The following is a 23,528-nucleotide window of genomic DNA, read 5'->3' on the forward strand; positions in this document are numbered from 1 at the left end:
GACTCAGTGCAAGCTCCCCTGTCCCCAAGCAGCCCACCTCCATTTTCTTTTCCTCTTAACACCTTTCCCTCCCCCGAAATACACACTCACTGTCTATTTCCTAAACACCTGTCAGATTTTTCTTTTTTCAATTTCCATAGCCCCAGCCCTAGCTCAAGCCTCGAGTCTACAGTACTACAGCTACAACTCTATTTCCAGATCGCATGTCCAGCTGGGCCACTCCCCTCACACAGCCCGTTCCCTGGGGCTAAAGTCCCACCTCCTTAGTGTGTGGCCAGCCCCGTCTCTCCTTTCCCCCCACCTCAGGCCTTGGCACACCTCCATGCCCAACCCCAGCCTCATCCTTCAACGCCACAGCGTGTGAGCACACACTACGCCTGTACATCCCTGGCCTAGCCCTCGTCACAGGGTCTTTGTGACAGTAACTTGTTTGATGATATCTGCCATGTCTACCACTCTCTGACCCCCAGCACTTAGAGGGTCCCTTTTTGAATGAAAGACACAGGCCCTATCTTGAAGCGGCTTAGAAGTCACGTTTAGGGAGATAAGCTATAAATGGCATAAGTTAAATAGAAACCTTGCTTTTATTAAACAGGTTTTCTGTTAGTAAAATATGTTGGCTTCTGTGTCACTGTAAGAGTTGCTTGTGTGTTATGTGCCATTGAGTTGGCTCCGACTCCAGACGACACTGAATGAGTGATGTGCAGTGTCCTGTCCTCCACAGCCCTGCTCAGCTCCAGTAGACACATGCCCAGGGCTTCTTTGTGAAGTCAGTCCTTCTCATATTTGGTCTTCCTTCCTTCCTGCTGCCTTCCATTTTCCCCAGCATTATTGTCTTTTCCAAAGAAGAGTTCCTTAGGCAGACTTTAAAAAATGTGTTGTTCACACACACCAGCACCTGTGTGCCAAGGGCTTTTGTCTCATCTTTCCTAGCCTTACTTCAGCCCTGGCAGGGGGCTGGGATGTGTGCAGGAGAGAAATCTTTGCTCTTCCCTGTTATAGAAGAAAGTAGAAAGTGACGGCTACCTTCCTGGGACAGTAGAGGGTCTCACCAGCCCCTCTGCCTCCTCCCAGGTCTTCCCTCCAGGCCTTTCTTAGGTTACTCTTTTCTGCTATTGAAAAAAAAAAAAGGTGATTTGGTAGCACTGCTGAGATTTTTAGTGATTTACAGCAATGCCCAGGCTGACTGAAGACCAAGAGTATTGCCAACCCCAGGCGGCAAGAAGGAGTGGCTCCAGCCTGGGTGTGGGGAGAGGTGTGTGCTGATGTTTGGTGTCATTGGGGAATGGACCTTTCCCTGAGGTTGAGGAGCCTCCCGCCAACTCCCTGGAGCCCATGGGAGTGGGACCTGAGGCAGTAGGCTCTTCTCTTCTCTCCCCGAGGCATCAGGTGCAGGCCCTGGGAAGGAGGCTGTTTTGTCGTGTGGCACTGCAGGGGCTTCTGATAGACCTTACTGTGTTGTCAGATTACTTCTGTTTCTCTCCCCTGTGGTAGGAGAGGTGTGGAAGGCTCCTGCATGTCTGTGACATCTATTAAAGTATCCAGGTATTTTGTTTCAAATTCCTGCTAATCAGTCAAAATACCACTCATATGCAGAAGCAGAAACCTCCATGTTTTTATATTGGCTGTGTCTAACGAAGACATGTGACTGTAGAAATAGGGTGGCGGTCCTCAAGGGGCTGTGAGTGTCAGCTGAGAGCCCCAGAAGTGGGGTTCAGGCTGCCACTGCCACCAAGTAAAGGTATGGTGTTCGGAGATGTCGGAACTTAATCAGTGAGAGGGTCTTGCAATCCTGGGTGGCACAGGCCTGGCCAGTTTGTGACTAAATTAGGTGGCTTTCCACCTTTAAAGCAGAGAACCTCATTCATTATTTTAAAGAGACTGTTTGGCCAAAACGCCTCCGATGGTGGGTCTCTTCAGAGAAGAACCGTGGGAGCCTGCGATCGAGTCCCGGCCTTTTGGCACAGGGTTAGTGTCTCCATCTCAGTCTTTATATTTGAACTTGGCTGGGAAGCATTCCAGCCTGGTGGTTACCCTGTTGTGGCCTTTGAAGCTGTCAGCACTGTCAGCTGGAAAGGCCCTCAAGCTGGGCAAGGTCCTTCCAGGCCACCAGGGCTCCTATTGGACAGAGGATGCCAGCACCAGGCACTCAGAACCTTCTGCCCTTCCTGGCACTGTCGTGCCACTTGCAGCTGCCAAGTCTCCTGTCCCTTCTGGCTCCATCTTTCTCTCTGCCTCTCCCTGCACTCCCTTTCCTCTGGTCCTTAATTTCCTCCCTCATTCACATTTACATGTGCCCGGCCGGGACCATGCTGCTTCCCCACTCTGTTCCCTAACCCCTCACTGGCCCCAGTCTTCATCCTTTCTCCCATCTTTCCATCCTTGTCTGTCTTTATAGGCACTTGGAATTTCCTGGTTTGGCACAGGCTCAAAGCCTGAACTATGGACATAATGAAAAGTGGTGCATCAGACCAGCCGCCAGTTAAATAATGTTTGGGTTCTTGTCAGAATGTCACAGAGTACCCTGTCATTTTGTTTCAGCAACTTGTCCTTCTGAATGCACAGTTCGCCTTATGGCATGCCAGCAGTAAAAATGTCACTTACAATAATTACTTTTTTGGTGAAAATGCTTGCTGACTTCCTACCTTCAAGCTGTTTTTTACACAGTGGGGAGATAATAAGAAATGACTTTATCCTGACTGCTCAAATGAACACTAAATGGAATTTGGGTTGTTATTACTGCAGATAGAGGGCTGAGTATGGAAATTTAAACAGTGGATCGGATAAACTGCAGAGAGATTTGCCTCTGAAAATTATGGTGGGTGTGTGTTTTCAGTTGGCTTCTATAGAAAACTTAAGGCAGCTGTTGTTTGCCTGCTGTTTTGGGAATATAATATTTTTCATAATCCTTTTATAGTTTCTGAATGGCTTGTGTATTTCAGAGGGCTTGAGTCACTGTCTCCACTTTCTGTGTCTTACTAACCAAGTGACTCTTACGAAGATTTGAAGCCTTGCAAAAGAAATGAATCCACATGGATCACCTTTTAAATGTAACACTTTGCTATTGCTGTCAAAATTGGATAGATGGACCATTAGCTGGGCTTTTCAAATATGCAAATTACCCATTTTCAGTTGTTCCACTCCTGCAGGCTGCAGACTCTTTGAAAGCAAGGTTTGTGTCTAATTCATCTTCACTGCCTAGCAGAGTCCATGACACAGAGTAGATACTTTTAAAAGGTGTGAGTGAGTGAGCGAAGAGAAGGCAGGAAGACAGAGGATGGATAGGAACATGGAGGGTTTCCTCTCCTGATCTGGTTCAGATCCTCACAATAAATCCATTTGACCTGGACCAAGTTCTGTTGCCTCTCTGAACCTCAGTTCTCCTCACCTGGAGTGCAGGGTTTGTATTTCCACGTCAGGACTGACACAAGAATTGAATGAAACAGTGTGTAAGTGCATTTTGCTTCCCTTCCCTCGTCCCAGTAGTGGATTGGCTTTTTGTGGCTCATCATCATGTTTTTGAGGCTCATGCACATTGATATGTGGGCTGTAGAGAAACCACGTCCAGTCACTCCACCACTAACGGCCACACAGGCTCAGGCACCACCCAGCTGCACAGGTGGGCTGCTTAGAAAATGGAACATCTGACTAGTTTCTGGCTGTGCAGCTCTGGGCACAATATCTTATGTCTGTCAAAAGAGGGAAGTGGATATGCCTGCCTCACATAGTGAGGTCGTAGTGAGGATTGAATTAGTTCATTCCCATGAGCCTTCGCACAGTGCCTGGCACACAGTGAGTTCACATGAAATGTTAGCTTAAATCAGTGGTTCTCAACCTTCCTAATGCCGTGACCCTTTAATACAGTTCCTCATGTTGTGGTGACCCCCAATTTTATTGTTACAAATTGAACATAATTAAAGCATAGTGATTAATCACAAAAACAATATGTAATTATATATGTGTTTTCCGATGGTCTTAGGCGACCCCTGTGAAAGGGTCGTTCGACCCCCAAAGGGGTCGCAACCCACAGGTTGAGAACTGCTGGCTTAAATAGTAGCTGCTGTTACAAATGATGTCTTCCTTCTTATCCCTGCTGCAGTGGCTGGGGTACCAGCCTCTCCCAGAATGGTACCCCACACACCCAGTTTTGCAAGCCCCAATGTAGAAAGCACCAGTTTTCTTCCCCTTCCTCAGCCCTCTCCCTGCAGACACTCAGCCCCCGAGCCCTGATGTAGCTACCTCCTTAACCTCTCTTGAACCTATATACCTCTCCCCATCCCACTCCCTGCCCTCCTCCAGGCCACCAACCACTGTGTCCAGACAACACTACAGCCTCCTCAGGACCTCCTGCCCCAAACTTGGTTTTGGCAAGTTCACTCTCTACTGAAGTGACAATGAGCTTATTTGCTTTCTTACTTTTTGATGTTAGGTCTATAATATTTGAAACATAAAATTTCAGAATAATGTAATGAATGCCCATGTACCCATCATCACCCAACTTTAACCTTAACTTTTGGTCCTAATTCAATCCTAAATTTTTAAAAGAAGTAAAACATTAAAGGTAGAGCTGAAGCCCCCTCCCTAAGTTCATCCCTCCTAGAAGTCAGCTACGGTCCATCCCTCCTTGCTCTTTATCATTCCTGTGCATGACTTTACACCCTTGTATGTTCCAGGCAGAAACCACAACATACAGTACAGGCAAACGTCCAGCCTGCATGCTAACGTTCTGCTTTGTTTTGTTCCACACCTTGCTCTGTGGGTTCACCGCTGTGCTTTGGATGCATGTGGCCCCAGGCCTGACATTCTCGCTGCTGTTTATAGCACACAGTGTATTGTATAAGTATGCCACAATCTGGAGACCTAGTCTTCTGGTGATAGACACTACTTCCAGTTTTTTGCTCTTTCAGACAAGGCCTCAGTACATATTCTAGTGCCCGTTTGTGTCCCCAGAAGCAAAGTATTGCCAGGGTGAAGGACCTTTCCCTGGCTCCCCAGTGCAGGACCCCAATTGAAAGGCTCTGCCCCTGGAGTATCTCTTTGCCTTGTGTTCTTTTTTTTTTCCTCTTCTTCTTCTTTTTTTCCCCTCCCAGTTCTGCAGACTGAGAAGTCCAAGATCAAGATGCCAGTAGGTTCTGTGTATGTTGAGTCGGCTTCCTGGTTCATAGATGGCCTTCTCTTCCCCGTGTTCTCACATGGCGAGAGCTACCTCGTGTTCTTTCTGCACCAAACTTATGCGTCAAACCAATCACATGTCTGGAACAATCTACCTCTTTCTTTGCCACTCTTACTCTTCCTGACTTACCTGGATGCTTCCTGTTCTGATGTCTACCTGAAATGTTACTCTACCAGGAGGTCTCTCTAATCCCTAGGCCACAGCTGTATGCTCCCCCATCTGTCTCCCATCAAGACATTCATGCCCTGTAGTTACTTCTATTTAATGACCATCTTCCCTATGGGTGTGAGCTCCAACAAGGCAAGGCCACCTTTGCCCATTCACTGCCGTATTCCCAAAGGCCCAGCTCAACAGACTTAGGGAATGAGTGAAAGAATGGATGGAATGTCACATCTTCATTTATTCTTTCCACCAGCACTTTTTTCCTAACTTATATTGAAGTATAAATTACAAGAATTTTGGCAACCAAGATATAGACTAATTCCATCTTCCCCCCAGAATTCCCTCATGCCCCTTTATAGTCAACTCCTGCCCCTCACCCCTAGCAACCACTGATCTGTTTTCTGTCCCTATAGTTTTACCTTTTCCAGAATGTCATCTAAATGGTATCATATACGATGTAGCCTTTGCGTCTACCACCAGCATCTCAGTCTTGTTCCAGGCACTGTCGAACAAATAAAAATAAATCATGAGATGATTTTTGTTGAATGTGAGGGACCTTTATCTAAACAAATACATTTAATAGCTGCTCTTTTTCTTAACATCCAATTTAGGTTGTGTTTCTTAGCAACAACTATGTGGCAGGTTAGTTCCTCAGTACAATGCTGTCTGCATTTTTCAGTCAAGGAAACCAGGATGTTCCAAGAAGTGAAGAATCCTATTCAAATTAACGTAGCTGGCTTATAGAGGTAGCTTTCATCCCCAAGTTCAGTGTGTTAATGCCAAGCCCAGGATTCCTCATTCTTCTTAATTGTTTTTAAGCACATATTGTGGAGCAAAGCCTTGTTCTTTAAAAAATGTTTTAATCAGAGGGGTCCATTTGCTAATTTTTGGAAAAGAAAAAAGTAAAATTTCTTCTTTTCTGTTGAGTTAGGTTTCTTGTCCTGTGATGATGGTGAGTCAGACGAACAAGCACCTGTCCTCCCCAGACCCAGGGTCCTGGCCACCTTGCCAGGGGCTGTGGGAGCTCATTAATGGGTTTGGTTTTGTGGTGCCAGTCCTGCCTCAGGAGTCGTGTGCTTACTGGAAATAGCTTTCTAAAGAATGACTCTTCCTTTCCAACGTGATGCTCTGGGCGTGTGAATTCCTTGGTATCTGCAATGGATGTTTGCTGTTTTAATCTGTCTGTGCCTTTCCAAAAATGTGGCCCAGATTCTGCTTTCTGTGACCTGCACCGGCGTCTGTGGGCACGTGTATCTGCCGGTGAGTAGTTGCCCAGAAAGCTCACTCAGCTTCAAGTTGTCTGTTACATTTTAGACACAGACTCAGAGTGGAGGTACAGACACAAGATGGCCAGTACATTTCAAGGCCCACATGAGGTTTTGATCTGGGGGTTTGCCTTTGAGTATAACCACGAGCTAGAGCACAGAGGGACGCCGGTCACATGTGGTGAGTGCCTCTGTTCTCGTAAGGGTTCTTTATGGCAAAAAAAAATGCATGTCAACAGCTTGCAGGGAATGCCTGGGAGAAGGGAATGCACCGCCGCTTGAGTTATTCGGGGAGCTCTCCCTCAGCCAGCACCCAGAACAAAATGGGGAGAGCACTAGGGCAGTGGCACATGCTGTTTGTTAGCCAGGCAGCCATGATTTTGACCTTGCTGTGGGTTAAAGGACACAAACCTGAGAAGAAATCTGTTTATCATGTGGGGAATTCATGCCATCCTTGACAGTATACAGTGAGCAAGATGGATGATCTGCCAAATTGGTCCCTCGCATGGGTGAATCAGGGCAAATTTACAGTACAATTCCTTTGCTGCTTCAGATACAAAAATAACATTTGCTGGGTTTTATATCCAGTTGTCTGATGACCTGGAGGTGAGCAGAGAGAAGAAATCCGATTTGTAGGATTCATATTGCCTTAAAGATTTATATGGACCATTTCTGCCGTTACGTCTGCCTCTTTTACATCTTTCACAAATCAGTGTTGTTGTTTTTTAACCTGATTTTCCAGGTTGAGGACATAGGTTTATGCGCTGGTGGAATTCTGTACCAGTCTAGGACAATAAACGGGTTTGTTGGTTGAATTGCAGTTGTTTTATTTGGGATTTTATCTTTCTAAGTATTTATACAAAATATCCCTTGTATTTAGAATACATTTTTTATTTTCTTGGGTTCAGAATAGGTTATTATCCAGTATAAAATATGTCTGTCAAAGGATACTCCTGCCCTAACCGGTTTGGCTCAGTGGATAGAGCGTCGCAGACTGAAGGGTCCAGGTTCGATTCTGGTCAAGGGCATGTACCTTGGTTGCGGGCACATCCCCAGTAGAGAGTGTGCAGGAGGCAGCTGATCGATGTTTCTCTCTCATCATCGATGTTTCTAACTCTCTATCCCTCTCCCTCTCTGTAAAATCATCAATAAAATATATATTTTTTTTAAAAAAGGATACTCCAGTTATATGGTCAACTGTAATTTATTTATTGCTTAGAGTTACATTGTGTTTAGTGAGGCAGCAAGTATTTGGGGGGCACCTATATGTGCTGACGTTCACTGAGTGGCCTGGCCTCATGAGCTATCATCTCTCTGAGGCCATAGCACCCACATGACAATGCCTGGCCTGGCCCCTCCCACATGGCTCTGTGAGGTCTCACCATGTACCATGCTCGGTAGGGGTGGGGAAGATAATGTGCCAAAACACGGAGCCAAAGGCAGATTTTACCTTGTTGGTAAGACAGCAGTGGAATGTCATTTTGTATTTTCCACCTAGACACAGTCTTTCTCTATATTTAAAAATTAGGAAATGGCCAAAGCCTTTATTCCAAACATCCCAAAACTAGAGTAGATGCCTGGTTTAATGGGTGATCCTAACAGAGAGGCCAGAAGGGACCAATCTCCACAGAGCACGAGGTGGCACTCCCCATTGGGCACACACAAAAACAAGACAGAGGTCCTCCTGAAGAAAGGAACGCATGACCCCATCTCGCCTGGTGTTCGTGGCAGTGTGGCACAGACAAAGCTTGGTTTTCAGAAACACCTCCTATAGTTTGACAGAAAACGGGGGGGGTGGGGGGGGGCCGGGCTCCTCTTCTGTCATTTCTCTCCAGTCTTCTGGGATTATAGTGAGAACCAGCCTGGGGTCCTGAGACTCAGGCCTGGGCTGCCAGGTGCCAGCTGGGGCTTTAGTCTCCTTATCAAGGGTCATCACTGTGGTAGCCACACATCATGGGCAGCCCTCATTTAAAATAATATGTCCATTTGATTTGTTCTGGAAGTTATGGACAAAATTAGTATGTGAATCATAATCTAGGTAAGGTACTTCTGAATTATAGAATTACTAGAGGCCCGGTGCACGAATTCGTGCACTAGTGGGGTCCCTGGGCCTGGCCTGTGGGGATCGGGCTTGAAACTGGTTCTCCAACATCCCTCAAAGGGTCCCAGATTGAGAGATGGTGCAGACCAGGCTGAGGGACCCCACTGGTGCACGATTGGGGCCAGGGAGAGACCACAGAAGGCCTCCAGGGCATGTCCGGCCCATCTCACCCAGTCCCGATCAGCCAGACCCCAGTAGCAAGCTAACCTACTGGTCAAGCGTCTGCCCCTGGTGGTCAGTGCGTGTCATAGCGACTGGTCGAACGGTCAGACACTTAGCATATTAGGCTTTTATTATATAGGACTAGAGGCCCGGTGCACGGATTCATGCACAGGTGGGGTCCCTCAGCCTGGCCTGTGCCCTCTCGCAATCCAGGACCCCTCTAGGGGATATCAGACTGCCGAAGTGGCAGGCGGCTTGGTAGGAGCCCAAGCCCGGGCCAGGTGCAGCTCCGCTGCCTCTCATCCCAGCCCCGCTGAGGCTCCTGGTACAGCAGCTGTGCCTGCCAGCTGTGAGCCCAGCTTCTGGCTGAGCGGTGCTCCCACTGTGGGAGCACACTGACCACTAGGGGGCAGGTCCTGCATTGAGCATCTGCCCCCTGGTGGTCAGTGCGCATCATAGCAACTGGTTGTTCTGGTCATTGGGTCCTAATGGTCGCTTAGGCCAGTGGTCGGCAAACTCATTAGTCAACAGAGCCAAATATCAACAGTACAACGATTGAAATTTCTTTTGAGAGCCAAATTTTTTAAACTTAAACTAGATAGGTAGGTACACTGTTATTAACTTAATTAGGGTACTCCTAAGGCTTAGGAAGAGCCACATTTAAGGGGCCAAAGAGCCGCATGTGGCTCACGAGCCACAGTTTGCCGACCACAGGCTTAGGCTTTTATATATATAGACTAGAGGCCTGGTGCACAAAAATTTGTGCACTCGGGGGGGGGGGGGTCCCCCAGCCCAGCCTGTGCCCTCTCGCAGTCTGGGACCCCTCGGGAGATAACGACCTGCTGGCTTAGGCCTGCTCCCGGGTGGCAGAGGGCAGGCCCAATCCCTAAGTGCAGCCCCTGGTCAGGCTCAGAGCACGGCCGATTGGGGAGTTGGGGCGCCGCCCCGTTATGCACAGAGCAGGGCAGATTGGGAGGTTGCGATGCCACCCTCAGTCACGCTCAGGGTAGGGCCTATTAGGGGGTTGGGGCACCGCCCCCTGTCACACTCAAGGCAGGGTTGATGGGGAGGTTGCGCCGCCACCCACTGTCACGCACAGAGCAGGGCCAATCAGGGGGCTGGGGCGCTGCCCCCTGTCACTCACAGAGCAGGGCCGATCAGGGGGTTGGGGTGCTGCCCCCTGTCACTCACAGAGCAGGGCCAATCAGGGGGTTGGGGCGCTGCCCCCTGTCACTCACAGAGCAGGGCCCATCAGGGGGGTTGGGGCTCTGTACCCTGTCACGCACAGAGCAGGGCCAATGGGGAGGTTATGGCTCTACCCTGTCACACACAGAGCCTGTCACACACAGATCAGGGGGTTGGTGCGCTGCACCCTGTCAAACACAGAGCCGCAGGGCAATCAGGGGATTGGGGAGCTCCCCCCTATCAGGCACAGAGCAGGGCTGATCAGGGGGTTGGGGCGCCTTCCCCTGTCATGAACAGAGCAGGGCGGATAGGGAGGTTGTGGCCCCGCACCCTGTCACTCACAGAGCCGCAGGGTGATCAGGGGGTTTGGGCGCTGCCCCCTGTCACACTAATCCCGATGCCAGGAGCCTCGCTGCTCCGCTGATCCCAGTGCCGGGAGGCATATTACCCTTTTACTATATAGAATAGAGGCCTGGTGCATGGGTAGGGGCTGGCTGGTTTGCCCTGAAGGGTGTCCTGGATCAGGGTGGGGGTCCCCACTGGGGTGCCTGGCCAGTCTGGGTGAGGGGCTGAGGGCTGTTTTCCGGCTGGCAAGTGACTGAAGCTTCCAACCGCTCCTTGTTTTCTTTTTTTTTTTTTTTTTTTTATTCTGGGCCAGCTTTAGCTCTGAGGCCTCGCTGCTGAAAACATCGATACAATGTTGCAGTCCGGATGGTTTCTGGGGTTTTGTTTAGCTTCTTATTTGCAACATAGTACATAGTTGCTTAGAGTTGCAGCTGAGAGGCCGGCAAGTTAGGCGGGGAACGTTGGAGTCCGCAGTCACTGGAGCAAGCAAGCCTCCCTGCTCGATTCAGTGCATGGCTGCCAGCCGCCATCTTGGCTGACAGTTAATTTGCATAAGGATATGCTGATTAGCCAATGGGAAGGGTAGCGGTCGTACGCTGATTACCATGTTTCTCTTTTATTAGTGTAGATAGGGAACCATTAGGAGACATCATGACAATGATGGCACATGATTAATATGACATTTTAAAATATGTTTTTATTTATTTCAGAAAGGAAGGGAGAGAGAGATAGAAACATCAATAATGAGAGAGAATCATTGATTGGCTGCTTCCTGCACACCCCTCACTGGGTATCAAGCCCACACCCCTGGCAAGTGCCCTGACCGGAATCAAACCATAGCCTCTGGTTCATAGGTCGACTCTCAATCACTGAGCCATGCCAGCGGGACAATATGACATTTTTTTTTAACAGAATGGCCCTTGTACTGAGTCTTTAGAAACCTTTTATTTAAACCTATAGTTTTTCTTCTATTGCTATTATTCTTTTTAAATATGTGTTTATTGACTTTAGAGAGATAGGAAAGAAGAGGGAGAGAGAAAGAAATATCCATGAGAGAGAAACATCAATCAGCCTCTTCCTGCACAACCCCTACTGGGAATTGAGCCTGCAACCCGGGCATGTGCCCTGACCAGGAATTGAACCGGCAACCTCTTGGTGCATGGGATGAAGCTCATCCAACTGAGCGACACTGGCCGGGCTATTTTTTATTCTTTTAATACCAAAAATGAGTGGTTACTCTCAGTCAAAAAACTGTAAGACAATGAATGTAGATTTATAGACTGCCATGCTGTATCCTTCTTATACAGGGCATTGACTTACTGTCCTGGGTAAGGAAAGTAGATGTACATGGTGAAAGATGGCTGTTTCAGCCTCAATTTTCTGTGTGCTTTAATTACAGAAAGCACGCCAAAGACCTCTGCCAGCTGCAGCCCTGCACCTGAATCACCAATGAGCTCTAGTGAATCAGTGAAGAGTTTGACTGAACTGGTCCAGCAGCCCTGTCCCCCCATTGAAACAAGTAAGGATGGAAAACCACCAGAACCCAGCGACCCGCCTGCTTCAGACTCCCAGCCCACCACCCCACTGCCTCTCTCCGGACACTCGGCCCTCAGCATTCAAGAGTTGGTAGCCATGTCTCCGGAGCTGGACACCTACGGTATAACCAAGAGAGTCAAGGAGGTGCTGACTGACAACAACCTTGGTAAGTTCCCTCCAGAGCTGCTATCCCAGAGGTGGCAGGTCGCTTCCTGATAGAGTTCTTAGGAAGAATAGGTGGAGGGGCCTCAGGCTGAGCCAGCCAGAGGTTTTAAATGTTTACAAAACGTCCCACAGTTGCGAACACTAAGGGGCTCATAAGGGTGCTAGACGTCTCCAGGTCTATCCCAGCTACACCCACTCTGGGACCTCTTAAAAGATATGCATTCAGGGTTGCAGCCTACTCAGACCGTCCACTCCAACCACCCTGATTGTAGCATGCCCAGTAGGGCTCTAAATCCTGTGGGCACCAGAGCTGGGCAGGATCAGCATCAGCCCAGCTGCATCCCGGTGGCACAGTGGAAGAGTCTGACAGACTGGATTCAAATCCCAACTCTCCTACTTATTGTCTGTGCTACTGAGCAAGCTACTCTCTGAGGCTCCTCAATAAAACTGGAATAACAATGCCTACCATGGGGCTGTGAGTAGCAGCCTAGCTAGCTCTCTGCTTGGCATTCTTGCTGCCTCATGAAGCCACCTCCATCCCCCAGGCCTCCCACTGAGCTTCACACCAAGGCTGTTTACCTCAAAAGTGCCACAGGCCCCTCTCCCCACCCCTCTTGTGCTCTGCTTGAGGGGGCTCTCTCTGAGGGCTCTATGGCACCACTGATCAAATGGCTGCAGCTATAAGAATATTAGGGTGTTCAGTCGTTTCAAACCACTGTGCTCCTGCAGGATAGTATTGGACCAAGTGGGGTTCTAGTTTAGGCATCCAGAGAATGGAAACAGCCACTCCCAAACACTTACAGCCTTCTTATTACCCGGGAGTAAAGCCCGTTAAAAGAGCATTGTTTTCAGACAAAATTTCCGGTTCCTATGTCATATATGAAAATTAATAGCCTTTAATTTTTAAATGTTTTTAACCAAGATTTGCTTGTAATTAAATTGTGAGGTTTAAAAAAAAGAGAGAGAGCATTGTTCTCTTCTGTGCATGTTAAAATGACACCAAAGAGTTATTGAAATTTGCCCAGTACCTTCAGGAGGGACCTGTGTATCTGTTTTTCCCAGGGGACAGGAAAAGAAGGGAGTAGCAGTGAAGTGAGTTCCAGGAAAGTTTTCATAGTGACCTCACAGCCTGGGGATGAGGCCAGCTTGTCTGCTTGAAGCCTTCTACTTAACTGCTTGTGCAAAACAGAACAAGAGAAAAGTAACATCCGCTGAGAACATTTTTAATTAATTCATAAAAATAAAAATTTAGCTGTTGACTTAAAAATGGCTAATTCCCCTATGTCCATCAATTAGTAAAATGTGCAGGGATCCCTAGGCTTGTGTCATCCCCTACCTTACAGTCTTATGACAAATCCAAGGAAGTGGACCTAATATATTATTGCTGCCCCCCCCCCCCCTTATGGGAAGTATCATTTTACATAAATGTTGAAAATCAGCTGGAGAACTCTCATTTTCTAATACTGATAAGTTGCAAGATCACAGCTGTGAGATTTTGAACCTTAAAATCTCATCCTAGGCCTTAACCATTCATGTCCCCATCGGCGATGGAGTTGTAGCTGATGATGTTCATGTGCAGACATAGCAGAATCTCACTGGTTTCTGGAACTGTTTCAAATACCATGAAACACGAATCAGTGCTCTGAGCAGTGAAACTTTTCACTCCAGACAGATAACTTATGCCTCTGAGCAGGAACTGCCAGAAGGCTCCATAGCAGTGTCACCCTGGACTTAGAGAAAAGAAGTCTTCATGGTTGCTCTCAAAGGTCTCAGCTTCTCCAGGAAAGGTGCTGCCTCCCCTATGGGCATCTCTCAGTGGATTAATGAACATAGAGGGAACCCACATTACAGCTGAATTAGACAACACAGGTGGCCCTTAATTGAGACTCAACTAAGGCAGTCTCTTAACCTTTGGCCTGGGATCTTGGGTATTTGTGCATCAATCTCTTGAAATCATATATAGAATGTGTACATGCACATTTCATCAGATGAAGGTCTGTAGCTTTCTTCAGGTTCTCAAATAGATCTGGGACCCAAAATGATTGGAGTCACTACTATGAAACCTCTAGAAGTAATATAGATAATTTTCTGAGACTAGTCGCTTGATTTTCCTCCCATACAACTAGGTGAATCAAGCAAATAGCAACTAGCTGTTTATGTATGTCACTTTCCTGAACATAGCAAGCTTCTTAGAATGAAATAAGATCCATTCGCCAAATTAGAATTAGGTAAAACTTACTTTAAACAACCACAACAAAAAATGGCTAAAAACTTGGTAGGCTAAACTAAGAATTTGAAAAGCAGAGAAGCCACAAGTTTACAAAATCAGTAAATGCATCTAAGGCAGCTCTCCGCCATTTCTCACAACTGCCCCGTGAGCAGTGACAGTGTTTCCCTGTCACAGATGGAGGACGTGAGGCACGGCAGCAGTAGCCAGTCATCCACGGTCACCTCTGCCCCAGGCATTGTGTTCCGTGAGCTTTATGATACCAAACACTGGCCTCTCTGAGCCCAGTCTCCATTTCTTCCTAGTAAGTCCTATTCATTGAAGTTGTCCTGTCAGGTTGTTCAGGTTGTGCCTGATTCTCATTTGTACCTTTAAAAGTGGTGGCCCCTCTTAACCTGAAGCTTAATGGCTCTCAGAGCGCTCTCCAGAGCCATGTGCCCTCTGAGAAGCCTGGGGAGCAGGCTGTCCACCACGGCCCTAGGAAGAGGCATCAAGAAAAGGCGCTTTGAGCTCCAGTGGGCAGAGGCAGCTTAGACTGCAGGAGTGGACTTTCAAATTGGAAATGGCCTGCTTTTCAGAAAAACAGAGCTGAGGAGCTCTTTCCCCTTCTCTTTCCTGCTGTGACCTAGGTCAAGTGGCCTGTTTTCTCAGCAAGACCTGATAACCTTGCAAATCGTGAAAGGAGCTGGTGCAGACGGCCCTGTAGTTTGAGGTTGTACAAGAGAGATCTCCCTGTGTGCTACTTAACCTCCTGAGCTCGGGTTTGGGACTAACCACCTCTGATAAATGCGGCAGGTGTTATTATCCAGGCCTCAGTTCATCCAAAGCCTGAAGGCTTGACAGAAACATTGTTGTGTAGAAGCAAATGCAGGAGTAAAGCTGACTCTGTCTCCAGTGGAGTTTGTCACAAGTCTGGTTGAAGAAATGCTTTATAGAGTGCTTGCTCCGAGCCAGGACCCAGCTGACCAGACTCTGGGCCTTTAAACCCCATGTCTGATTATAACCTTGACACATACTTATCCTTCCAGACCCCAAGGTCTCAGTGATGACATCTCTCTTGGTTCTGTTTTCTCTCTAGGTCAGCGCTTATTTGGGGAGACCATCTTAGGGCTCACCCAAGGCTCTGTCTCCGACCTCCTCGCTCGCCCGAAGCCCTGGCACAAGCTCAGTCTGAAGGGACGGGAGCCCTTTGTCCGAATGCAGCTATGGCTGAATGACCCCAACAACGTGGAGAAGCTGATGGATATGAAACGGATGGAAAAGAAAGGTAACTGTCCCGGCCAGTTGCTTTCGAATTTCTAAATGTGCTGTTTCTTTTAAAGCCTTCATGAAGAGCTGATGAGGAACATTGATCTATAACCAAGGGGCTATAAGGCAGGGCAAATGATTTTTTTACTGTCATCTACCAAGGATGGGAAGATTTGTGTCTTTTTCTACCTAGCAGCCTAAACTCAAGGGCATTTTAGCACTAGGGAGCATTTTGACAATTCCTGATTGTCACCCTGGCGGTCAGTATATCCTTTTTCTTCCTTCGGGAGAGTAAGGCCACCAAGAAATGAATACCACAGCATTTAGTGGTGGCTGGTGTTTGTTGTCTTTTGTCTTGTTTGGTGAGTGTGATATTACATTTATTGCACATGCACCACATGCCAGGGGCTTCCATATATTCGTATTGGAGAGAGCATTAATCAATGCTTTTGTAGATAAACACACTCAGATTCAGAGAAGTTAGGTGCCTCGATTAAGGTCACCCAGCCTGGAAAATGGCAGAGCAGATTCCTGCCGGACAGCGGTCCTGCTTTGAGGAGCCTAGGGGCCTGGAGGCTGTGGCCTCCTAGAGGGCTCTGTGCAGCACTTTCCTCCAGCTCATCTGAACCCTCTCAAATGTTGGTCAGCATTCTCCTTTACGCTGGAGGCTACACCATGGGAGAAATCCTAAAGGATTTCCTTGGTGATGGAAAGTAATGCCTATTCCATCTCATGGTTTGCACTCCTACATGCTGCTTCTCATTATTGAGTCCTCCCTTCAGAGGGGACAGTCCTGGGTCACTGTATGTGAGCCCACTCGGTGGCTGAATTCAAATCCCTTAGATGTGGATATCCGGTACAGCTGCTGGCCTGGCCATAAGAAGCTGTGACCACCCTCCTTAAATCAGCTTTTACTGAGAAGCTCATCCAGAGAGTGGGCATGACAACCACCAACGTGGCTGTCCCTGGCCCCAACCCCAGCTCATCTGAGCCCAGGTTTATATCCTCTGAATTCACCAAGAGAGGCTGCTGTTCACCACCAGCCCAGCATCACTGTCTCATCCATCCAGGGAAGGACTGGAGCTCCAGAAAGGAGCAACAGTCTCTGATGCCTCCCCCAGGAGTTCGTGGGCTGGCTGTTGTATCACATAGACTCTTCAGTTCCTGAGCGCCTATTTGCCAGGCACTTAACCCACACAGAGACTTCCCTTCATCCACACAGCTCCATCCCATACAGATGGCGTTATCCAGAAAGATGAGTCTCTGGCATTATGAAACTTACGTGATTTCAAGAGCTGACATAAGTAAAGAGCAGGAATCCAAACTCATTCAAAGCTGCTGCTCTCAGCTGTGTACTCTCTGCCTTGAGCTGAGTGCCTGCCACACTGGGACTGTGTGCCCAGGCGGCCCTCCACCCCACAGGGGGCCCTCCAGTGGGCTCATGCCCACCCTCAGGTGTGTAGACCAAGGCTCTGACACAGGCCACATCCTCTCAGGCATCTCTAAACCAGCGGTTGCCAACCTTTCCGACCTCACGGACCACCAGTGGTCCGCGGACACTGGTTGGTGACCGCTGCTTTCGACAGTGCTACAACCTCCAGAGGCCTGGTGCTATATCACCACCCAAGTTTTTAAAAAATTTTTTAAATTATAGGAAATTTCAAATATAGAAATAGAAAGAATGATACCATGAATCTAATATATCCATTACTGAGTTTCAGCAATTATCAGTGCTCACCCAAGCAATTTAAAATTTTCTGCACTCTGTCAAAAGGCAGTGTCCTCCCTCCTTGAGCTTGCTAAGTGCAGGAGCTCCCTCATCCAGTGGCAGGTCTGAAGGTCCAGGTCCGGGCCAGTCTTGCAGACTTCAGCAGAGAGGCGAGCCCTGGTTCTAACACTCCCTGACGTATGTCTCCTCCCAGGCCAGTGGCAGAGGATCTTAGCCCCTGGAAATAGACTGGCGGGGGTGGGGAGGGGGGGGGGGGTGGGGGGGGGCCTTCTACTCCTTTCTACACGGGCTCTGGGCGCCATCTTGTGTTACAAAAGAGTTACTGTTTCAGTGGGGCCCCTCCTCACATCCCAAGGTCCCTGAGCGATGTGGCCCCGCTGTCTTCTCTCCCTGGTAGAAATGCTCACTAGATAAACCTTCACCAGCCCCAGTGGGAGACCAAGGCACCTGTTCCATCAGTACTTCCTCTGATCTCCATAGACTACTGGTCACCTGCCCAACAGGATGGGGCTGGCGGACAGATCAGGCTCATTTCTTTCTGGCCTCTTAACTCTATCATATTAATGGGGGTGGGAGGAGTGAGGAAAAGAGACTGGCCTTCTTAATTGTTTCCTAGTTCTAGTCATAAAGTGGCAAGTTAAGTAGCCTAAGTTTCTGTAAAATGAGGGTAATAATGTTAACCTTTTCAGGTGTGAGGATTAAAAAGAATGTACCCAGTATAATAAGCAGCACACATAAGTGCTCAGTAAGTGATAGTTACTAAACTAATATATGTATTCCTTCAAAATCAATGAAAATAAGTTGTGCTACCAGGCTAGCCTAGTTTAAAAAGTCTGCACCAGGTAATCCACACTAGGATTCACATGGACACTATGCTTCCTTCTCTTTCATAAAGCCTTTCTTCTCCCTTCAGCTCAGATCTTTTATTGCTCTTCCTTTCTTCCTTCCTTCTAAACCTTTCTCTACCCAAGTCTGCCTTCTGCTTTTTGTTACCTTCATGGGATGGCCCTTCACCCAACACACAGTCACAGCACCTAGACACATACATATATGCAGCCTCTGCCAGCTCATGGGCAAGGCTCCTCTCCCTGGAGGCCACAGATGCACCCTGACAGTCCATACTCTACTTCTGTGGCTCCCATGGACACAACCTCAGACCCTGCTCCCATGCTGTGGCCAGACGGGACCACCATTGGGCAGGGCAGCCAGTGCTGCCCAGAACAGACATCAGTTCTGTCACTTCCTACCTGTGTGACCTCAGGGAAATCATTCAGCCTCTCTAAGCTTCAGTTTCTTCCTCTGTACAAAGGGATGATAACAATCTCTCCCCTTGTGGGACTGAGGATTAATGGTAAATGTTAGCTGATGATGATGATGATGATACTGCCACAACTAATACTACGTGCCATTTGAATTAAATATTTCTCATCTTCCATCAGTTTTAAGTTTTAAAGACTTTTCAGACTGTATTTCAAACTAGTTCACTAGAAAGATCACTATGGAGGATTCATTTGCTCAAGAAGCTTAGTGGTTAGTGATGCATAACCATCCGAGTTGCAAATGAAGCACAGACAACATTAATAAAACCGAGAGAACCTAAAAGCTAGGAATCGCCTTCCATTTATCTCACAGTCCATTCAGCACATCCCCAGTGACAGTCACACTCTGAGTCTCTGAGCCTTGCAGCCAGCCCACTCCCCACTGCTCCTCCTAAGCCCTATCCCACAGTAAAAACAGACATCTGCATATGCACTCCCCTCGTTTCCAGCTTCTGTGCCATTCTCCTCTCTCCTACTGCCCTTTTCAGGGCTGTCCACATGTCTCCCCAAGCTCTGAGCCTATGCCAGCCACTTCTCCACTCCTGGGTTGGCTCCTGCCTCCTCAAAGCTCATTCCAGCAGGCTTTAAGTCCCCTTCTCATCATCATCTGCCAGCTTCCTGCTCATTCCTACGCTTTCTCAAGACTGTGCCCCGGTATCACTGTCTTCCTCCATGTTCACACCCTACCTCGCCCAGGGAGATTTTCTGACCCACCTGGCCCTGACGTTTTTTGACCTCCTCAACCCTTGGCTGTTCCCCAAATATTGTTATCACCCATTACTCTATCTCTCAAAGTCTAAATTCAGATATCCCACTCACTGACCACATTCTACCATCCTTCCATCTTTCCATGTTTCTCTGTTCATTCCACCTTACCCAAGATGGCCCCCAGATATCCTCTGCCCATCTCTCCAGCCTTATGTCTGACAACTCCTCCTACACCACTGCCCCTTCTGCGTGCGCGCACGCGCGCACACACACACACACACACAAAACACACTTTAATCATGCTGTTGTGTAGCTCTGTGTCTTTGCACATGCTGTTCCCACTTTCTGGAGCAGCCTCCTACCATATTCTACCTCATCACCTATTTTTTCTGATTAATCCCTCTTTGTCCTTCAAGATTCAATTTAAATATCATCTCCTCGGAAGCCTCCCCTGACCTCTCCACAGGCTGACCTGAGTAATTTCCCTCTGTGCCCTCCACTAAACTAGTCATGCAGGGACCGATGGGAACCTCCCATTATAACAGAGCAGGTCCTTGATGAATGTGTGTTAGGTTTCAGAATGGTTCTAGTTCAAGTGTTTTGAGATGTTCTTGGCAGAGTAGAGCAGATCAGCCTGATGTCACAATCCACACAGAAGTAATCGCAATCCAACCTGGCCAGGTGGCTCAGTTGGTTAGAGTGTCATCCCATACACCAAAGGGTTGCGGGTTCTATTCCAAGTCAGGGCACATACGTAGGTTGCCAGTTTGATTCCCAGTCGGAACACATAGGAGAGGCAACCGATCCATGTTTCTCATGTTGATGTTTCTCTCTCTCCCCCTTCTTCTCTAAAATCAATAAAAAAACATATCCTCAAGTAAGGATTTTTAAAAAGTGATCTCAATCCAGTTATATACCATGTACTGTGATGGGCAGGGGCTTGGGCAGATGTCACATCTGGGCCTGCCCCTCAGTCTGACTTCTCTCCCTTCCTCAGCCTACATGAAGCGGCGGCACAGCTCAGTCAGCGACAGCCAGCCCTGTGAGCCGCCCTCCGTTGGCATTGACTATAGCCAAGGCGCAAGCCCTCAGCCCCAGCACCAGCTGAAGAAACCCCGTGTGGTGCTGGCTCCTGAAGAGAAAGAAGCTCTGAAACGAGCATATCAGCAAAAGCCATACCCGTCACCAAAAACCATCGAAGAACTCGCCACCCAGCTCAACTTGAAAACCAGCACTGTCATCAACTGGTTCCACAATTACAGGTAGGATCCTGCTCTCAGCCAGTAAATCATGGCTCCGAGAGAACACGCTTTCATCCCTTGGGCACAGGTTGGTCTGTAGCACAGAGTGGCCATTAATGGTACACAAGAAGGATCTTCAGTGTGCCCCCAGCATACTGAGTCTCAGAACTTGGTTAGTTCTCAGTAATTTGGCCAGTTAGGTGGTTTTTTATGCTACTTTATTGGCATTCTTAACTCCAAAGATACAGGGTCATATAGTTACAAACAGTCCACATCCATGACGAGGAAAAAAATTTCCTCTCATATATATCATTTAATAAGGGAAAGCGTAGGCATTCATGGTTCCATAGTAATGAATGTTTCTTAAGTGATTTTTGCATGCTTTCTCAGGGTCTTTTATGGTATTGTTTTCCAAATTAGTTTGATTGGTTTTGTAATTAAATTCAGTAGTGTAAAACCCTTTTTTGGGGGAAAGTTCATGAGTTAATGAAGATTCACTGAGCATCTACTAGACTTCCGGACACTGAGCTAAGTGTTTTAACCAACACTGTATCACTCGATCCTCACAACTATATGATGGATATAGTATTGTCTGCATTCTACAGATGAAAAATATAAAACCAGAGCAAGAAAGGCTGAGTGATCTTGTAGAGCAAAGTAAACTGAGGTGACATGTTTGATTAGATAGTGCAAATTCACTGAAAGATAATGAGCTGTTGATCATAGCTGTAACAAAGACTTCCTACTGCTGGAAACTAAGAATTTCCAGTGGCCTGATGGAAACTCCTGCTTTTTTCATTTCTTACTATATAAGGGGCCATCTCAATTGCAAGTTCTCATTAGAACATCATTTTCTATAGGGCTCAATAAAACCAGGGTAAGTGCTCCTGTGTAGCTAGTGTGGGTAGGGCCCTCACAGTTATCTGAAACAAGTGGCAGGCAAGAGATCATAGACAGTCAAGGGCTAGAGGGAGGAGTTGTGTCTCTAACTGGGCCCTCCGTCTGATAGGTTCTGCTGGAGTTTCGGAAGGAGCCCAATAAACTTCCCAGCTTCTGAACAATTGGAAAATTTTTAAATATTAGATGGGAGCCAAAATAGCACCTTTATTGCTGATAAAGGCTAAGTTAACAGATGTAGCTTAGTGTGAGAGCTGAATAGACCTGCTAGCTCCGATGAGGACAAAGAATTTACAGGAGCTGAGTACAAACAGCTTAATCATCCTAATTTACCAACAGATAAAAACAGGTAAAGTGAGGCCAGCAGTTACAATAATGGAGCTCCCTCTACATGGAAGGAAACTTCGACAATAGTAAATAAGTGATGGGGAGAGAATGATTCAAAATATGGGCAGAGGTACGCCGGAGCCTCTCCTTGCCAGGTGTTATGTCATTCCATTTCACTTTCTAGATACAGAGGTGCATTTGAATATGTACTTTCAAGTCTTCAAGTTAGGTCCATTTTAATGCAAGTATTATAACTCTGGACAGCAGTGCATGGAGCTATAGATTACTGAGTATCTAGGTCAGTGATGGCGAACCTATGACACGTGTGTCAGAGTTGACACGCAAACTCATTTTTTTGGTTGATTTTTCTTTGTTAAATGGCATTTAAATATATAAAATAAATATCAAAAATATAAGTCTTTGTTTTACTATGGTTGCAGATATCAAAAAATTTCTATATGTGACACTGCACCAGAGTTTAGTTAGGGTTTTTCAAAATGCTGACACACCGAGCTCAAAAGGTTCGCCATCACTGATCTAGGTAAAGATGCTACTAATGACACAGAATATCTCCAAAACCATTTTCCCTGTTCCTGCCGGTGCCACCTTTTCTCCAGATCTCGTTCAGGCCTCAGCTGAGTGTCAATCACTGCCTCCTGGCCAGAGCGCACACTCTCCAGGTTTCTCAGCTGTTGTCACTCAACTTTCTGGTCTTGACTACCATGGTAATGCCCATCACATGGTGGTCAACTGGTCATTGTGGAGATGCAAATTCAATTATACACCCTGGTCAAAAATAGAGAAGAAGGAGAGAGGAAGAATAGCAATAACACCTCATGACTTAATAAATGAGCTCGGGTCTGGATCTAGAGTAGATGCTTCATAAATGCTTTCTTTCAAAAATAACTCCACAACAAAACAGGCTGGGCTATGGGAAAGCAAAAAGCAGAGATTAGTTTTAGCTACAGAGATCTGGAGAAATATCTTGGAGGTATGAGATATACAGGGTCTTGAAAAAAGAACAAGAATGTTATACGCCATGAAATAGGCCACCTTACCCACAGAGCTTCATGCAAGGACTGGCACACAGTAGTACTCAGCACACATCACTGAATGTGTTTAATTCCTAAGCGAGAAAGCAGTTTCTTACATTCTTTCTGCGGGAGTTAAACAGCAGATACTGATTTTATTTTCTCCTGTCCCCCTGGAACCTTCAGGGAATACTGCTTGGATCAGTTTTTGCCCCCATCCAAAAAATAAAACTTTACTTCCTCTTACCCTTTCACCCTAAGGAAATTAGAAGTATCTTAGAGTGACCACTTACCTAGGAATGCAACCAGGAATGCCAGAACAACATACCACAGAATGTCTGGTCTCCTGGAAGAGCAGGTCCACCCAGTAAAAACTCTTTCAAACCTAAAAGCCATGGTGGCCTAAGAACCTTGCATGACACACCTGAAAACCAGATCTGTCCCTGGAACCTGGTCTTCCTAGACCAGAAGACAATATTCCTCTTAGACATGGAGACAATTCTAGAACAAGAAGGATGGTGTCTTATATCTGTTGAGCACAGAATATAGGGTGGGGCAACGGTAGGTTTACAGTTGTTTGTGGAAAATAATATAATAATTAATAAATAGTGCAAATATAAACTTTGTTTCATGTATTCACAATTGTAAATCTACTTTTGCCCCGCCCTGTATGTGCCAGACACTGAGCCAAGAGCTTTATGAGTGTT

The 23,528-nt window shown here is 47.1% G+C and overlaps 1 protein-coding gene across 11 annotated transcripts in view; it reads left to right on the forward strand.

The window, feature by feature from the left end:
• Nucleotides 1-23,528, forward strand: part of CUX1 (cut like homeobox 1) — a 375,359-nt gene that overhangs the window by 321,902 nt on the left and 29,929 nt on the right. For 6 of the 11 annotated variants that reach the window (XM_070412727.1, XM_070412728.1, XM_070412730.1 and 3 more), the window contains 3 exons: nt 11,793-12,095; nt 15,400-15,588; nt 20,323-20,587. The exons of the other annotated variants lie outside the window; for them this stretch is intronic. In XM_070412727.1, coding sequence (XP_070268828.1) covers nt 11,793-12,095; nt 15,400-15,588; nt 20,323-20,587 — 757 coding nt within the window. The remainder of the gene's footprint in view (nt 1-11,792; nt 12,096-15,399; nt 15,589-20,322; nt 20,588-23,528) is intronic. 11 annotated transcript variants of the gene reach the window in all.

The sequence above is a fragment of the Myotis yumanensis genome, unplaced genomic scaffold, assembly GCF_028538775.1.
Source record: "Myotis yumanensis isolate MYYU_CA2020_CCGP unplaced genomic scaffold, mMyoYum1.0.hap1 SCAF_4, whole genome shotgun sequence".
NCBI classification, from domain to species: Eukaryota; Metazoa; Chordata; class Mammalia; order Chiroptera; family Vespertilionidae; genus Myotis; species Myotis yumanensis.